General features: G+C 42.9%; 1 protein-coding gene across 1 annotated transcript in view; it reads left to right on the top strand.

The window, feature by feature from the left end:
• The first annotated feature begins 933 nt into the window (after window positions 1–933).
• The window catches only part of LOC115479043 (conserved oligomeric Golgi complex subunit 5-like), a 93,400-nt gene continuing 76,736 nt past the window's right edge, over window positions 934–17,597 (top strand). Inside the window, exons 1-2 of the mRNA XM_030216757.1 lie at window positions 934–1,015; window positions 14,896–15,035. Coding sequence (XP_030072617.1) covers window positions 967–1,015; window positions 14,896–15,035 — 189 coding nt within the window. The 5' untranslated portion in view covers window positions 934–966. The remainder of the gene's footprint in view (window positions 1,016–14,895; window positions 15,036–17,597) is intronic.

Below are 17,597 nucleotides of genomic sequence, written 5' to 3'. Positions count from 1 at the left end.
GCATTACCAAAAGCCATGAAAACAACTTATGATCACCTAAACTTCCGGAAATCATTAAAAATTAACTTGTTCAAAAAGGCATACCCCCACCGACCCAACTTAAATGCCTGTACCCTGCAACACAACGAAACCAAAGCTCGTAATGGCCATACAATAACTCTTCCTCTCTACAATTCCCTAATGCGTCTGTACACACGAACCTTATTCTACCACCACATTACTGTATTTGTTCATACCAGAATTACGCTTTTACGGTACTATGTAAGCCACATTGAGCCTGCAAATAGGTGGGAAAATGTGGGATACAAATGTAACAAATAAAATAAAAATTAGTTATTATTATAACATAACATATCTACTACTTAGCATTTCCAGAGCGCTACTAGGGTTACGCAGCGCTGTACAGTTTAACAAAGATGGACAGTCCCTGCTCAAAGGAGCTTACAATCTAATAGACAAAATGTGCAGACTATCAAATTGGGGCAGTCTAGATTTCCCTTATTTAAAAAAAATTGTTGACAACCTTATAGTTATCAGCGATATAATACTGTGATGGCTAAATGACAGCAGCCAGAGAAAGAACGAACCAACTCACCTAACCCCCTTCTCACCGTCTCCCTCACATCCAGGCCACTAGACAATTCCCTGCGGCCGCACGCGCGCGCGCACAACCCCCAACTGCTAGCTGCAAGACAGATGATCCTCGCACAAGCAGCGTGCGTGTACACTCCTCAATTACTGGCCGCGAGACAGGAACCTTTTGCCCAAGGAGGTCTTATTGGCCCTAGCATGTGCGCCTTCCACCGGCCATTTTCCAATTCCAAAAGCGGTGCAGGAGGAGGAGGAGGTGTGCACTGATTGTAGAAACGTGACGTCAACGGCGCGAAGCGCGGGATTTGTACGTCACACCCGGACCTTAATGACAACGCGGATGATAGTAGTAGTAGACAGTCGGAAACAAGGACTATGGCCACCATCACAACTCCAGTAGATGTTAGGGAACTGCTTCAAGACGGTGAGTGTGGAGCTACCGCGGCCAGCGTTGTTTTCCCTTCTACTGCTCCACAGACCTCTCTAGTTCCTTTACCATCCACAGTGTGTACCACGGGATGCCAGAGGCCTTGGCGACGTAACTTTTGCTCATCGTACAGCTCTGTCTCCGCTTGTTGCTCATCTTTTCAATGGTGCTTCTGCTTTGATTCGTCTGTTCCCGGACGAAGTTGCGCAAGTTAGCAGAAAGACATTGGCGGTCTTTCTGAAGTCTCTGTGCACACTGCACAGTGAGTGTCAGTGGTTTGGGACGGGTTGAAAAGGCACTGAGAAGTGTGCTGCTGCACTGCTTTGCAGGAACAAGGGAGGCAAAGAGAAAGTATAATGGAAATCACTTTGGTGTTTTAAATCAAGAATTTATGGATTATAGGAAACCACTGAGCACTGGTGTGTTAGGCAGTTTTTGCTATTCTTGGCAAATTGGCTGCTCCCAGGAGGGTAGAAGAGGGGTAATTATGTTTTCTTTTAGTGTACCCTAAAAAACTTTACTGTTATTAGTTTTACTTTCACTTAGACATCTAAGTGTCGGCACTTGCATGTGAATGTTTAGTATTTTCAGAACATGCACATAAAAGTGCCAACGCTTAGACATCTGTGGGGTTCATTTTCAAAAGAGAAAAACACCCAAAAAGTGTCATAAAGCACCATTTGGATGTTTTTCTTCTCAAAACGTCCAAATCGATATTTTCAAAATCTATTTTGCAGACATCTATGCAAGTCATCTCCAGTGTGTCCGAATCACAAGGGGGTGTTTTGAAGGCGGGATTAGGGCGTGCCTAACACTTGGACATTTTAGAGCCATAATGAAACAGGAATGTCCAGGACTAAAACCAAGATGTTTTGGTCTAGATCTGTTTTCAGAACAAATAAGGCACAAAAAGGTGCCCTAAATGACCAGATGACCACTGGAGGGAATCACTGACCCCCCTCTCTTCCCTCAAAAAATGTGACTAAAAATATGACTTTACAGCCTCAGATGTTTAAAGTCTGCTCAATGAGAGCAGCATGCAGGTTCCTAGACTGGTGTAGTGGTCGGTGCAGTACACAGTGAGTTTTGGAGGGCTCATGGGATAAGATAAGGGTGCAAAGGTCAGATGTGTACCTGGGACCATTTTTATGAAGTGCACAGAAGTACACGCTAGGGTGTCCCATTACTTTCCTGGGATGCCTGGGGGATGAGTTTACTAAAAATGCTGGCTCCTCCTACATCTCAATGGCATGAATCTCTATCTTTTTTTTTCATTTATTCATTTTTTTTTCAAAAATAGACCAAAAAACAAAATGTCCAAAGCACAAAACCTGGTTCAAAACAGTATTTTGAAAAAAAAGGTAGATGTTTTTTCTTTTTCGAAAATTACCTCCTTTCCTATTGTGGAACGTCCAAAATTCTACTTAGACTTCATATTGAAAATGCCCCTCTATGTCTGCCTTTGGACTCTTCCAATTAAGTACAGATCATGATCATTTCTCTCATTGGCAGAGTGTGAATAGTGGAGTGCCACAGGGATCTGTACTGGAACTGGAGCTATTTATATATTTATAAATGATCTGGAAATTTGGAATGAAGAGTGAGGTGATTAAATTTGCAGATGACACATAACTATTCAAGGTTATTAAAACATATGTGGACTGTGAAAAAATTGCAGGAAGACTGGGCATCCAAATAGCAGATGAAATTTAATGTGGACAAATGCAAAGTGATGTACATTAGGAAGAATAATCTGAATCATAGTTACCTGATGCTAGGGTCCACTTTGGGGGTCAGCACCCAAGAAAAAGATCTAGGTGGTGGTCCAGCTTATAATCGAAAGTGTTCGCCGGCCATTTTCCCGACATAAATCGGGAGATGGCCGGCGATCTCGGAAAAGCGGCGAAATGGGTATAATCGAAAGCTGCGTTTTTGACAGCATTGCCGCTTTCCCGTCGCCTCGCCGGCGACAGTTCAAAGGGGTGTGTCGGTGGCGAAACGAAGGCGGGACATGGGTGGGTATGGGCGTGGCTACCAGATAGCTGGCTTTTGATAATGGAAAAAAAAAAATACGGCGTTTACTTGGTCCTTTTTATTTTCACGACCAAGCCTCAAAAAGGTGCCCAAACTGACCACATGACCACCGGAAGGAAGCGGAGATGACCTCCCCGTGCTCCCCCAGTGGTCACTAACCCCTCCCACCAAAAAACCCCCACTTTAAACACTTTTGTTTCCAGCCTGTATGCCAGCCTCAAATGCCGTACCCACCTCCATGACAGCAGAATGTGTTCTGTCCTCCGACAGCCTTTTCCTGCTTATGATGTGGTTCTGGGGTGAGTGTGACACCTTTTTGTGTTATTTGCACTGCGGAGTCACATCAGCAATGCATTGTGGTGGGTGTAGGTATTGGTAGTTGGTAGGCTCTACTCCCCTGGTGCATTCCCCCTGCTTACTGGGTCAGAGTGTGCCCTGTTTTGTTTCCTGTTGTAGTCCATGCGGTAGTGGCCATTTTTGTAAGCCAGTTTTAGTTCCCTTTCCTGTGTTACCCACGTTAGAGAACGTAGTTCTTACCTTGAATGGTGCTGAAAGAGGGCATTGTACACCATTGTACCAGCACTGACCTACTGCTAATCTTAGTACCAGGGGATTCTTTGCCAGTGGGGCACAACCTCTGATCTGCAGTTAACTGTGAGTAAATGTGCTTATTCAAATAAAGGACTTTTTCAAAGAGATTAGTCTTCAGGTGTCAACTGGTGTGCAAAAGTTATACAGTAGCAATAAGTCCTAGAGGTTGTATGCAGGTCCCTGGAGCAGTTTTAGTGGGTGCAGTACATTTGTGGGTAGTGGGTTTTGGGGTGGGGGTGGGGTTGGGGGGCTCAGCTCCCAAAGTAAGGGAGTTATGCACGTGGGAGCTTTTCTGAAGTCCACCGCAGTGACCCCTAGGGAGCCCGGTTGGTGTCCTGCCATGTCAGGCGGGCCAGTGCACTAAAAATGCTGGCTCCTCCCACGGCCAAATGCCTTGCATTTGGCAGGGGTTTGAGATGGCCGACATAACTTTCCATTATCGCTAAAAAACGAAGCCGCCCATCTCAAACCCCGGCCAAATGCAAGGCATTTGGCTGGCCGGAACCGTATTATCGAAACAAAAGATGGCCGGCCATCTTTTTCGAAAATACGGGTCTGGCCAGCTATTTGCGGCACCGCCAAAATACATCGCCGGTCATGTATTTCGCCGGCGCCGTTCGATTATTCCCCTCGGTGTAGACAATATACTGAAATCTGCTCAGTGTGCAGCAGCGGCCAAAAAAGTAAACAGGATGCTAGGAAATATTAGGAAAGGGATGGTAAATAAGATCGAGAATACTATAATGCCTCTGTATTTCTCCATGGTGTGATCTCACTTTCAGTATTGTGTTCAGTTCTGGTCACCGTCTCTCAAGAAAGATATAGCGGAATTAAAAAAGATTCAAAGAAGAGCCACTAAAATGATAAAGGGAATGCAACTCCTCTGATATGAGGAAAGGCTAAAGAGGTTAGGGCTCTTTAGCTTGGAAAAGAGATGGCTGAGGGGAGATATGATTGAGATCTACAAAATCCTGAGTGGTTTAGAATATGTAGAAGTGAATTGTTTTTTTTTTTTTTTTTTAATTTATTTTACTCATGTACAAAGACTAGGGGACACTCAGTGAAGTTACTTGGAAATACTTTTAAAACAAATAGGAGGAAATGTTTTTTCACTCAACAAATAGTTAAGCTCTGGAACTATTTGCCAGAGGATGTAGTAACAGCAGTTAGAATATCTGGGTTTAAAAAAGTTTGGACAATTTCCTGTAGAAAAAGTCCATAGTCTGCTATTGAGACAAACATGGGGAAGCCACTGCTTGCCCAGGGATTGGTAGCTTGGAATGTTGCAACTATTTGGGTTTCTGTCAGGTACTTGTGACCTGGATTGGCCATTGTTGGAAACAGGATACTGGGCTAGATGGACCATTGGTCTGATCCAGTATGGCTATTCTTATGAGATAGGTTCAAACATGTTTGCTTGTCTGGTTAGTGTTAGGTTAATAAGTTATTTAAGGTTGTTGTATTTATTCCAAGTTTCTCCTTACTGCTTGCCTATGTAAATACTGAGGAGCTGGACTGGATGTCAAGAGAGATACGTCTCAGCTCAGTTTTCAGTTCTCTGTCTCCACCTGCTGGTTGATGGACACAACTATCACACAGGTTCTGGAATAGTGGGAATGGCTAATAGAAAAATATCAAATGATATGTAATTTCTCTATTTTTTGCCCGGTGTTCTGGAAACAAACGACTTCTGGTGGTTTCACGAACTGTGGATAGTGTAACAGGGCGATTTTGGTCACAGTCATTGATGAGTTGTGCCTGTCATTCCTTGGACCCAAGCACAGGATTTCTAGTTACATCACCTGTCAGAAGATTTTATTTATTTATTTATTTATTTTTATTTATTTGTAGCATTTGTATCCGACATTTTCCCACCAATTTGCAGGCTCAATGTGGCTTACATTTGCCGTAATGGCGGTTGCCATTTCCGGGTAACAGAAATACAAATTGTATTGCGTTAAGGTGTATGCAAACATGGTACATAACATAAATGGAACAGATCGTGTTTTATATATACATCATGTGCATACATACTTGGTAAAGAAGAATAAATTATGGTATTGCATGAAGCTTTCTGAGTAATAAATTGGATTGCGACATACATTAGGTCATCGACTATAGAGAGACCCTATTCAGCATAAGGTTTAAAGATGATGTGTAAGGATCTTTGTGGTTGTCAAAAACAGGAGGGGAAGCTGTGTTTTCATTCCCCAAGAGCCCTGGAAAAGCATCCACTGCTGGGAATACATTCACATTGAGGAAATGGTCACTCTCAAGGTTGAGCATCATCAAAGTTTTGCACACTGCATAGGAAGGATTCTGCTTTATCTGTGCTGGCATCAAGATTCTGATTGTGTGTGACGGCAAGGAAGCTTTGGTTCTCTGTGCATGATGCCAGGAAAAGGGTATCTTTGCACTGCCATCCCATTAGGAGAGGACTGCTAATTTTTTGACGATATCTGGGGGAATGCATCAGTGTGTAAAGGACTGTTGGACCAATGACTGGTTCAGATTAACTGACCCAGAAAGATGCCACTTCTTCTCTTGTACCCCATGCAGTATAGGCATTTGCAGTCTGTGAGGAATAGTTGGACAGCAAGGTTGATGAGATGTGGTCTAGGGAAAAATGTTGGACTGTGGTTCATTGCATTGCAACTGAAGCGAAGGAGAGTTCTGCCAGTCTTGACATCCATGGCTTTGTCTGGAGACATAAAATCAATGAAGAGGCCTTAAAAGGCTTCAGCATTGGTACCAGCTCTTCTGATACACATTTCCAGTACAACGAGAAAGATACTTCACTGAGGCACATCTACATTGGAGTCCAGACCCCAACAGGCAAAAAGAACCCTCATAGTAGCATTGTTTGCTTGCTTGCTTGCTGGTGAACTTTTTTCTGATAGAATCTAAGCAGTCTTGGGATTTCTCTTATTGATCAGGAGGTATCTACCAGACTCCCAGTACTCCAGAGGAAATGGCAAAGTTTTCACTGGATGATCTCTCCATCAGTCTTGACAGAATGGCTGAGATCATTTCATTTAAGTTTAAAGGAAGTTGAGCCCAGGGCAGAAATGTTGAACATCCTCCAATTAAGAGAACTTTGAAAATAGTTTTTTTTTATGATGATTGAATGTTTTTATGGTTTATTAGGAACTTTCTATACTGCCTTTCCAAAACAAATCAAAGTGGAGTACAGACTAAAAACAGAGATACAAGGGGCCACCATTTTTTGATAGGAAAGAAGACAAGGACAGAGGGATCATTCATACCAAAAGTAAAACTATAAAACAATAAGTTAAAAAAAAAACCTCTACCAAGGTTAAGCTGTTACTCTGTCACAGACCACTTCCCACAACGACATCAGCGCTGGGGGGGGGGGGGGGGGGGGAAACTTATTCAAAGAAAAAAGGTTTTAAAGCTTTCTTAAAAGATTTGAAAATGGTCAAATGACATACAGAGTGGGGTATTGAATTCCAGATACTGGGAGCTAGGGAAAAAAAAGGCAGTGGATTCATAGTGAGCTATTCTGGGTGAGGGAAGCACTAAACAATGGGTGTCCAGGGAAAGAAGCTGTCTAGCAGGGGTGTAGGGAAGGATCAGATTGGAAAGATAGGATGGGACTTTCAGGTGAAGTGCCTTAAATTCCAAGCACAGGATCTTAAAAAGAAAGCGCTGGTGGACAGGGGACTAAACTTATAAGAAGACTTGGAGTGAGAATCTACTGCCTCATAATAGTTGATGATTTCTCACCACCATGGCTTTTTAGAATATGTTCTGCCTGGGCTGGGGATGGCATGGTGGAGATGATCAAGCTGCAACAGCACACTCAACAAAAGCCAGGCACGGCCATGTGCGGGATTTGGCCACTGCAGGACTTCTGACTACATGTTACCTCACAGGCCCTGAGCTGATTTTTCTGTCCTCTTGCCATCACTTGATGGATTGTGCAACTTCCTTTCTGCTGGTCCTGATTTTAGCATCCTGTCTGCTTGCACATCCCTAAGGCTAGTCGTGTCATCTGGCTTGCAGGGGTGGAGAGAAGAGGACGGAAAGCAAAGTTGACTATCTTTATCAAGGACTTAAATTTGATATTCAGGTCATGGCCTCAGCCCCTTTTGAAGCCTTGAAGTTAGTGTTGGCTCAAGAATTTATAATTTAAGATGGCCTTTCTGGCCACCATTTTCTCAACCAGGCACGCTTCAGAACCTCAGGCTGTTTTTTTTATGGGGAACTTTGCAATGGTTATAGAGAAGATGTATTTTTGACGAGCTCCCTCCTTTCTTCTGAAAGTGGTTTTTCAGTTCAATTTGAATCACACTCTCTCGACATTCAAGAAACAACTGTGTTGGATAAAAACTAGATCTGCATCATTTGGATGTGAGAAGGGTTATTTGTACAGTATCTCAGAGTGACCAAGGAATTTGGGATGCCAGATTTGCTGTTTATCCTTTTTGCAGGACTAAGGAAAAGGGAAGCAGCTTTTAAAACTTCTGTAGCATGGTGGTTACCAGAGGAGATTTGTCTTGTTGGCAGGGGTAGGCAGATTCTGGAGGGGCTGCAAGCCCACTGTTACACAGTCCTATATTCTTTTTAGGAAAAATTTGAAAACACTTCTGTTTCAGAAATATGTATCCCACGTTAACTACTGATTACTATTTATTCTTGATCACTGAATTTATTGTTATGCCCCTTTTTCCCAGTTAAATGAAACTGGTTTCTTAAATAGCTGCATCCCGCTTAGAACTGTGAGGTAATAGCGGGATAGAAATCCAATTTACCATTACAATTACCAGCTGTGACTTGCTGGAGGATATTTGTAGGGTGACCCCTTGAGCCTCTTTTATTTCTTTTCCAAGAACTACAGACTGGCTGTATTTGGATTTTTGGATTTCGCACATGCTTTTACGTTGGTGGTTTGAGGTGAGTTCAGGTACAGTAGGGTATTTCTCTGTCCCCAGAGGGCTTAAAATGTAAGCTTCTAGCTAAGGCAACAGAAGGTGAAGTGGCATCTCAAAGCAGTGGCGTAGCTACAGGTGGGCCTGGGTGGGCCACAGCCCACCCAATTTGGACTCAGGCCCACCCAAAATTGTGCCACTCTTGCTGTGGCTGGTGGGAATCCCCAAACCCCACCAGCTAAAGATTTCCTCCTCCTCAGTCAGCCAATGCTCTTTCAAACAGCAGCTGGCACCACACACCAGCCCCTCTGCACATGCTCAGTTTTCACCCATGCGGAAGCACTGAGCATGTACGGACTACTGGCAGCAGTGTCAGCTCAAGTCAAGTGCTGCCAGCTGTTGTTTGGAAGAGCAGTGGCTGCCGGAGGAGGAGGAAATCTTCAGCTGGTGCAGTCTGGGGATCTCCACCAGCTCAGGTATTTAATATTTTGTGTTTGAAGTTGGAGGGGAGGGGGAGGCCAGGAGGGACTGAATTCCGTGCCCATCCATTTTGGGCTCAGGCCCACCCAAAATTGGCTGTCTGGCTACGCCCCTGTCTCAAAGGCACAAGGAACAATCAGTAGGGTTTGAACCCTGCATTCCTTGGGTTTCAGCCTTCTACTCTAACCAGCAGGTTATCCCTGTACCTTCTAGAGGAAAGTCAGTTCAGTGCATGGATATTAAGGACCCTCCAAAACATTAGTTTTAGTTAAATATGTAAGGTAGCATTATCTTTCAGAGAAAAGAAGGCATATAGTGGAAAGCATCTGGCCCTGCATTGTTTGTGCTTGCAGTAAAGGAAGGAGTTAGTGTGGATAGTGTTAAGCATGGTCAAGTGATGATTTAATTTTTTCACACTCTGTTCCCAGTTTTTAGTCAATTTAGTCATGATACTGTGCTTCAGTTGGAAGTGCCATCTGTTTTGGGAACTGTTTCAGTTTTACTCTGGAAAAGAGCCTGGAGAATTATTTATGCAGATAACAGAAAAATCCCTTAATAATTTGGCTCTGTACCAGAGAATGACAGAATGGTCAAAATGGCCATCTAAGAAACTGCTGAGAGAATTAAGTTTGATCTTTAGAAATGAGAGAGCTAGGAATACAAAAGCAGGTGATGGCGATTTCCTGTGGCTAAGGTTGATTTTAAATGAAAAAAGAAGAGCCAAATGAATGACTAACTACAATTGGTTAGAACTGGCACTGGTCTCATGTGCAGAGCTCATGCTGTTGCTCAGTACGTAACAGGATTGTGGGTTTCTTGTTGTTGTTGTCCTGGTGAGACTGTGGTACTTTCTTAATATTAGAATAGAATTTGTATTTTTTTTTTTTGGGGGGTGGTTGATGAATTTTGAGATGCACATTAAAGAGAAACATAATAGTAGGCTGAGTTTCATGTAGTTTCATGTGGGCATAAACAATGCCATATTCCTCACACTGTTCTGACTGTGCACATCTCATTCTTATATAAGTCTAGGGAAGAATTAAACCAATTGTAAACCCATTCCATGCATTCAGTTTGCAGTTAAAAACCAGTGTTTATACTGTTTTGGAAATTCATTGGGTAAACAAATTGCAGGTGTATTACTAATAATCTGTAATCTATCATTAAAACCAGCTGTTGTGCCTTATGATTGGAGTATGGCCATGGTAATGCCAAATTAAAAATAAAAAGGCTCCGGGGTGATATGGGAAATTATAGACTAGTAGTAACCTGATGGTAGTGCAGGGCAGAACAGATGAAGTTACTCTGAAAAGCATAGTTATTTACCACATAGGCAGATGTGGCTTAATGGGGTGGAATCAACATGGATTTAGCAAAGTAAAGTGTTACTTCAACAATCTGTTAGATTTTTTTTGTGAGGGTTTTAATAAACATGTAGATAAGAGTGAGCTTGATGATTTTTTATAATGTAACTGAATTTTCAGAAAGCATTGGACATAGTCCGTCATAAGACTCTTGAGGATAATTTTGTATGTTTCTATGTAGAGGGAAGAAAGAGAGGGTGTGGAAGTAGACAAAGGCAGGAGGCAAAGAAGGGAAAAGATCAGTTATAGTGGAGGGAGAGTTGAAGAGGGAGGAAAGGAGGCATGAAAGCAGAGAAAAATGAGGGAATGAAGTAGGGATAGAGAAGATGGAGAACTTAAGAGGGGATGCATGTGTGAGAGGAGAGGGTTACCAGGGCAGCAAGGTATGTATTGGATGAGAGCTGGGGAGAGATGTAGGTGTGTGCTCGGAGGAGGGGAATGGAGTATGTATGAGGAAGAGGGAGGCATATATGACGTGAGAAGGAAGAAGGGTAGGAGTGTGGTAAATGCTATAGATAGGATAAAAAATAGAAATATGACAGAAAAGAAGTGAATGGAGAGGCAACAGGACAGAAATATTCAGAAGTAAGTCTGAGAAAATGGCATGGATAAGATAAAATCGGTTGATTCTATCTGGCCAGAAACAGAGCTGGATAGGAATTTACTGTTTTCGGCTGAGAAAACAGCTTATAGTTGTGAACAGTAAGCTTGACAGAAGGTTTTATCAGTGATCTGAGGCCACAATGATCAAAGATAAATGCGGGCGCTAGAGGCCACTAGCGCCTGCATTTACCTTCGCACATATAATCAGAGGGGTCTGGTGTGGCAAACAGTGCCTGTGTCTGGCAATAGCGCAAAACTCATTTAAATTAGATTTAAATGAGCTCTGCGGTATTCTGCCTCTGTGATCAGAGAATTGTGCTCTGATCATAGGGGCAGAATAGCACCTTAACCCTCAGATCTGGTGTTAGGGTTAAGGCTCCCTCTGTTCCCGCCCCCCTGACTAAAGTCAGGCAGCCTGGGCTGTCACCATGTCCTGGGAGTCCATTGGACCCCTGGACCTCCCCCATTACCAAGGCCCTGGCCCCCCCATGGTCCTAGCCCCCCAGACAGCAACACGGGGGCTGGAGGTCCGGCAGACCTCCAGCCCCCCTGAACCCCTCCCCAACACAAGAACACAAGGAGGCTGGAGATCTGGTGGATCTCCAGCTCCCCTAACCCAAAAAAATCCCTGGTGGCTGGGCTGCAAACACAACCCCCTCTGTTCTGGTGGTCTAGCAGCCCCCTCTCCTCCGTACCTCCGTGTGATGGAGGAGGGCATGGCACCCCCTCCTCTTCCAGTGCCACCTCCAAAATGGCGGCGCCCTGCCCATTTTGGAGACAGGACTGGAAGAGGAGGGAGTGCTACACCCTTCACACAGACATGGGGGGAGGGGGCCACTAGACCACCAGGACGGGGGGGGGGGGGTGTTGTGCTTGTAGCCCATTGGGCCACCAGGAATTTTTGGGGGTTTAGGGGGTCTGGAGATCCACTGGACCCCCAGTGTCACAGGGGAGGTTTGGGGGGGGGGGCACTAGGCCACCAGGGCCTCGGAATTGGGGAGTCCGGGGGTCCCACGGACCTTCATCTCCTGTGTTTGACAGGTCCAGGCTGTCAAAAGCCCGGACCTGTCAAACATAAGCTCATGCTCAAGCACAATCCTTCCGCACTTTCCCCGGATGATCAACGCTAATAACGTGCTTAAATTTGCATGTTGTTTATTTTTTTTATTTATATAGAACTTAGTATGCAAATATCAATACAGTTCACTGCGGTTTACAAAAGGCAAGGATAAACACAACATTCAGAATACTACATCAGTACAATCGATTACAATAAAAACTTCTATTACCAAACTCAGTTAAAAAGTCCCACCACATTTTTTAAACAAAAATCTTAAGCATCCTCGTAAAATCTTTGCATTGGTCATTGGGGTGTTAATTCCCTGCGCTGTTCCAGTGCTATTTTAGGGCGCCGTTTCAGAACAGTACGGGAAATTGATCATCAGTGCCTGAGTTTGCCCTCAACTTAGTGAGCAGTCCAGGTAAGAGGGCTGGGAGATTGCCACAGAGACAGGCTAATATAAAGTGCTAATTGTTTTTGAGTAAAATGCTTTTTTCCTTGCCTGCTGTTGTACTTTTAATCATGTTTAATAATAAATATTTTAGTTTATTAGTCTTTTGCTAGAGATTGACTAAATAAGTGAGAACAGTGTTAAAAGTGAAAAGTACGTTGATATTTTATTCTTTCTGGGAATCCCATGGTGTTAGATTATGGTGAGGTTTCAGTATTCCCCTAAGCGCAGGAAAATAGCTTGGATTAGTTTCTGGGGTGAGAACTCGCCCAGACAAATGCAAAGTGATGCACATGGGAAAGAAGGAACCCATATTATACCTACGTAATACAAGGTTCCACATTAGGAGTTACTACCCAGGAAAAAGATCTTAGGTGTCACCGTTGTTACTACTACTGCTACTTATCATTTCTATAACGCTGTACACTTGAACATGAAAAGACAGTCCCTGCTCGACAGAGCTTACAATCTAATTAGGACAAACAGGACAAACAAGAGATAAGGGAATATTAAAGTGAGGATGATAAAATAAGGGTTCTGAACAAGTGAATAAGGGTTAGGAGTTAAAAGCAGCATCAAAAAGGTGGGCTTCCATATTTATCCAAGTACAAAGTGCATTTCCTATTATAAAACTTCAAGTGGGTAAAGCCTGTTGATACGTTGAAACCCTCTACTCAGTGTGCAGCGTTGGCTGAGAAAGCGAATGGAATGTTAGGAATTATTAGGAAAGGAATGGAAAACAAAAAATGAAAATGTTATAATGCCTTTGTATCGCTCCATGGTGCATCTCAAATACTGTGTGCAGTTCTGATCATTGCATCTCAAACAATATATTGTGGAATTAGAAAAGGTACAGAGAAGGGCGATGAAAATGATAAAGGGGATGGGACAGTTTCTCTGAGGAAAGCCTAAAGCGGCTAGGACTGTTCAGCTTGGTGAAGAGACTGCTGAGGGGAGATATGATAGAGGTCTATAAAATACTGAGTGGAGTGGAATGGAATGGGTGGACGTGAATCACTTGTTTATTCTTTTCAAAAATACCTTATGTAATGAGTTTTCTTGTTGGGCAGACTGGATGGACTGTACAGGACTTTATTTGCTGTCATCTACTATGTTACTGTAATCTGGAACAAAAATATCAACTTTCATAATAAATCAATTCCTTATGACAAATTCACAGATAACTCTTTCTTCACTCAAATAAATACACTCAGACACATTGTACGCAGTAGTCATTACCCACTCTACCAACCTCTCACACTGTAATAGAACATTAATTACCCTCATAATCTTATAGGGGTGGACTTATTCGTGTAACAATGACTCCATACCCAGATTTTTGGTAGTAGTATTCAGACTGCATCAGTGTAGGGGCAGAGCCAGGAATTGCCCAATTAGCTAACTGGGTTTCTGCCCAGATAAAGTTAAAAAATTATTATTTTTTTTTTAGTTCAAATTTTATCTGGTTACTTATCTGGGAACTAGTCTGAATATTGCCAGTACCTGGATAACTTGCGCTACCAAACTATACCTAGACATTCAGCACTGGCCAGTATCTGGATACTGGTGCTGAATATCTGGCTATAAAAGTCCACAGTGGCTGGAATTTTTAAAAATTGCTGACCATCTTGGGGCTCAATATCACCCACATATGTGTTGCAACAGTACCTATATCTATTTGTAAGCAAGCTCTATACTGTTATTTAAGCGTTTTTACTCTTGCATAATTTAGTTTAATTCTGATTTTTTTGCTGTATAATTCTGGCATTTTTAGTGCATAATTTTGAAATTATTGGTGTACCTGGGGTATTCCATGTATTGTGATTCAGTGATTATAACATGAACAGCTCTTGAGCACCTTCTGATAAATATGGGCCTAGTCTGGATAAGTTCAGCCCAGTCTCTGATTAAGGCAGTTGAGGTGGCCTTCTTCTTCTAATGAAATTCTCTTTCAATATAGCAATAATATCAGTTTTCTATCGGGTATATTTCTTGCAAAACTAATTGGTTTTTTGGAATATAGAAACAACCTTATCTGCTGGTTCCTGATACTGAGTAACTTCTTAAAGTTATCAAAGGGTAAACAAACAACATTCTGAAAAGCTTGATCATGAGCAAAATGTGTTGCTATGAAGTAGTGATTTGTAAGAGCCCTTAAGAGGAAATGAATTAACAATAATATATATTTGTTTTCTAGCCTTTTGACAACCTTTCTTTGATTGATAAATAGTTTAAATTGTTCGCTGATACTGCTTTGTAATTACTCTGTAATACAAATCAGTGAAATGCTTTTTATAAAAATGTGAAAGAAATTAACTGGAAAATCTACACTTTGTACATGAACTGTTTTATTAAGCATATGATATGAAAAATGAGTTTGATTTTCTCTTTTTTTTTTGCAGAATGTTATATTGAATTTTTAAGAGAAGACTTTGATGTAAAGGCATACACTTCTCAGTCAATTTATCAGGCAGTAATAGCAGAACAGTTAGCAAAACTTGCTCAAGGGATTAGCCAGTTGGACAAAGAACTCCACTTACAGGTAAATATGTGCTTTAACAAATTTTCATTTTCAACAGAATTTGATCAGTTCAGACTAGATCACATTGGTGAAAATAGAATGAACGGTTACAGAGTTCCAGGTCTTCCTAGAAATCTGTGAGCAGTGCAGTAGAAATAAAGTGACTTTCTTCTGGTTGAGGATTCTTCTAGTTGAGGACTCTTGCTGAAAAGGCAAAACTTAATGGGAGGGGAGAGAAAAAATGGAAGGAAACTACCTTATCTCAGATAATGGCACTATAGTCCAGTGGAAATTAGTTTTCACTGAGCTGAATAGGCAAAAAAGGTTGGGCAAAGATTTTTGGGATGTTGTAAAGCCCTGAAGTAATAGCTTAGAAGCAGGCAATAGTAGAGTTGTTGTTTTTTTCAAAAGTTTTCCTAAAATTGCATGAGAAAAAAAAACAGTGGAAAAATGAAGGCTGATAAACATCATATGTTGTTTATCTATCCTTTTGACTCCGTTAGAGATCCTGTGTGCGTAAATTCAGATCTTCGATTTCACCACCTCCACTGGGAGACCGTTCCATAAATTCATCACTCTTTCCTTGAAAAAAGTGTTTGTTTAGTTAACTCGTGAGTCTGTCCCCTTTCACCTTCATTTTATGTCTCCACATTCCAGAGCTTCCTTTCAGTTGAAAGAGACTTGCCTCTTGTGCATTTATGCCAATGTCTCTATCATATCTCCCTTCTCCTTTCAAAAGTATATATATTGAGATATTTAAGTCTGTCCCCATATGCTTTATGATGAAGACCACTAACCATTTTAGTAGCTGCCCTCTGGACCAACTCCATTCTGTTTACATCTTTTAGAAGGTGCAGTCTCCAGAATTATACACATTACTCTAACTGAGGTCACACCAGAGACTTACACAGAGGCATTCTCTGAGGACAAGCAGGCCCAATGTATTTTCACATGTGGGTGACATCATCTGACGGAGCCAGGTGCAGACGGTGTCTAGCATGCATAACTTCAGGAAAATTCTGGCAGCATCCCACTGCACATGTGTATTCAATGCGTGTGCATGGGTACTTCAGTCTCTTCTGCGGAACTGGGAGGATGTGTTTTTTGCTGTTTCCCTTCAGTGCATACTTCTTTCGATTTTCGAGTGCCTTTCTGTGTGGGTTTAGCACATATTTTCTTCAGTTTTTACCTTCCTTATTATTTTAGTAGGTTTTTTGGTCCTTCAAGTATTTTTTCGTGGCTCGTTAGGCCTGCTTAGGCCTGAGCACTGGCCACAATTTGGGTCTACCCCTTTTTTTCTGACCTTCAAAATTAAGGACTTTGATTTGGCTGCTATTCTTTTCTCAATGTCTAAAGTGACCCCCAATGGCTTCAAAAGGTGTACCCAATGTAATCGTGTGATGGCTGCCATAGACCCACAAAATTGGTGCATCGGATACCTAGGGCCTAACCACCAGGCTGATTCTTGTTCTTTCTGTTTGAAAATGCAGTTGAGGACACAGAAGGCGTGTCAGGTCCAGCAGGAGAAACCATTTGGCTCCCTGAAGACCGCGACAGCACGGGAAGCATCAACCTCAGTGGCTACCCAGACTACCTCTGCCACCCCCCCTCGACATTGTGCACTAATGGCAGGCCACTGGACTGGTCAGCATTGGACCTGACACCTAGAACAAGTACTGGTTCGATGTCTTCCTCTTCAGCACTGAGGGACCACTATGCTATGTGTCAAGGAAAGCCTAAGAAGCATCAGCATCGGTCCTCATTGAAGCACGGTGCTGGGCGGTGCATCAGAGTTGCTGGTCCCCGAGAAGTGTCGGTACTGGGAGATTGATCCCCCTTTTTAGTGGAGGTGTCGCTGTACCAGTCTACGAGCAGTCAGGCTTCCACTTTCAGTATGACACAGATTCCTCTCCAGGCTGTCTCTGACCCAGCTCCCAGCCTTTGCCAATGCTGTCTCTGCAATGAATGGTACTGGGCCATGCTCAGGGAAGAACTGGCACAGATGTTCAGCTGCACTCTATTTAGGCATTGAGGACACTTGCACCAGCTGCAGCTCAGCCTCGGCTCCTTCCTGAGGTCCGGCCTTTGCCTATGGAGTAGTCTTCAACACTGGTGCCTAGACTAGTGTCGAGCAATGCAGCACTGTCTTCAACATTGGGAGAGGAAGGTTTCCCAGAGTCAGAGGGTAGGGCTGTACCTCTGTGCCCTACAGGGCATGGTCGTGGTACCACTGAGCTGAGGTGGGTAGAGACTGACTTGGATCATCCTAAGTACCTAGAGGAGTCTGAATTGGACTGTTCATGGGAGTCTGTGGAGGATCTACGTTACTTCTCAGAAGAGGAGTCTTATGGTATCCCTTGCTGCCACACGAGAAGTGTAAATATCCACATGAAAATCTCGTTCACTGGTTTTGTGAAGGAGATGGTTTCGGCCATCCCATTTAAGTTGGAAACAGGAGGAGCCCAGGGCTGAGATGCTATCAGTCTTCGACTGTAAATCTCCTCCTTGGGAGCAGGTCACAGTTCCATTACACCCTATCCTGAAGGACGCACTGCTGAGGAACTAGGAATCTACCCTCTCAGT

Source organism: Microcaecilia unicolor, chromosome 10 (assembly GCF_901765095.1).
Source record: "Microcaecilia unicolor chromosome 10, aMicUni1.1, whole genome shotgun sequence".
NCBI classification, from domain to species: Eukaryota; Metazoa; Chordata; class Amphibia; order Gymnophiona; family Siphonopidae; genus Microcaecilia; species Microcaecilia unicolor.
Note: the sequence above shows the minus strand (reverse complement) of the source record. Positions and strands in the feature narration are given on the sequence as shown.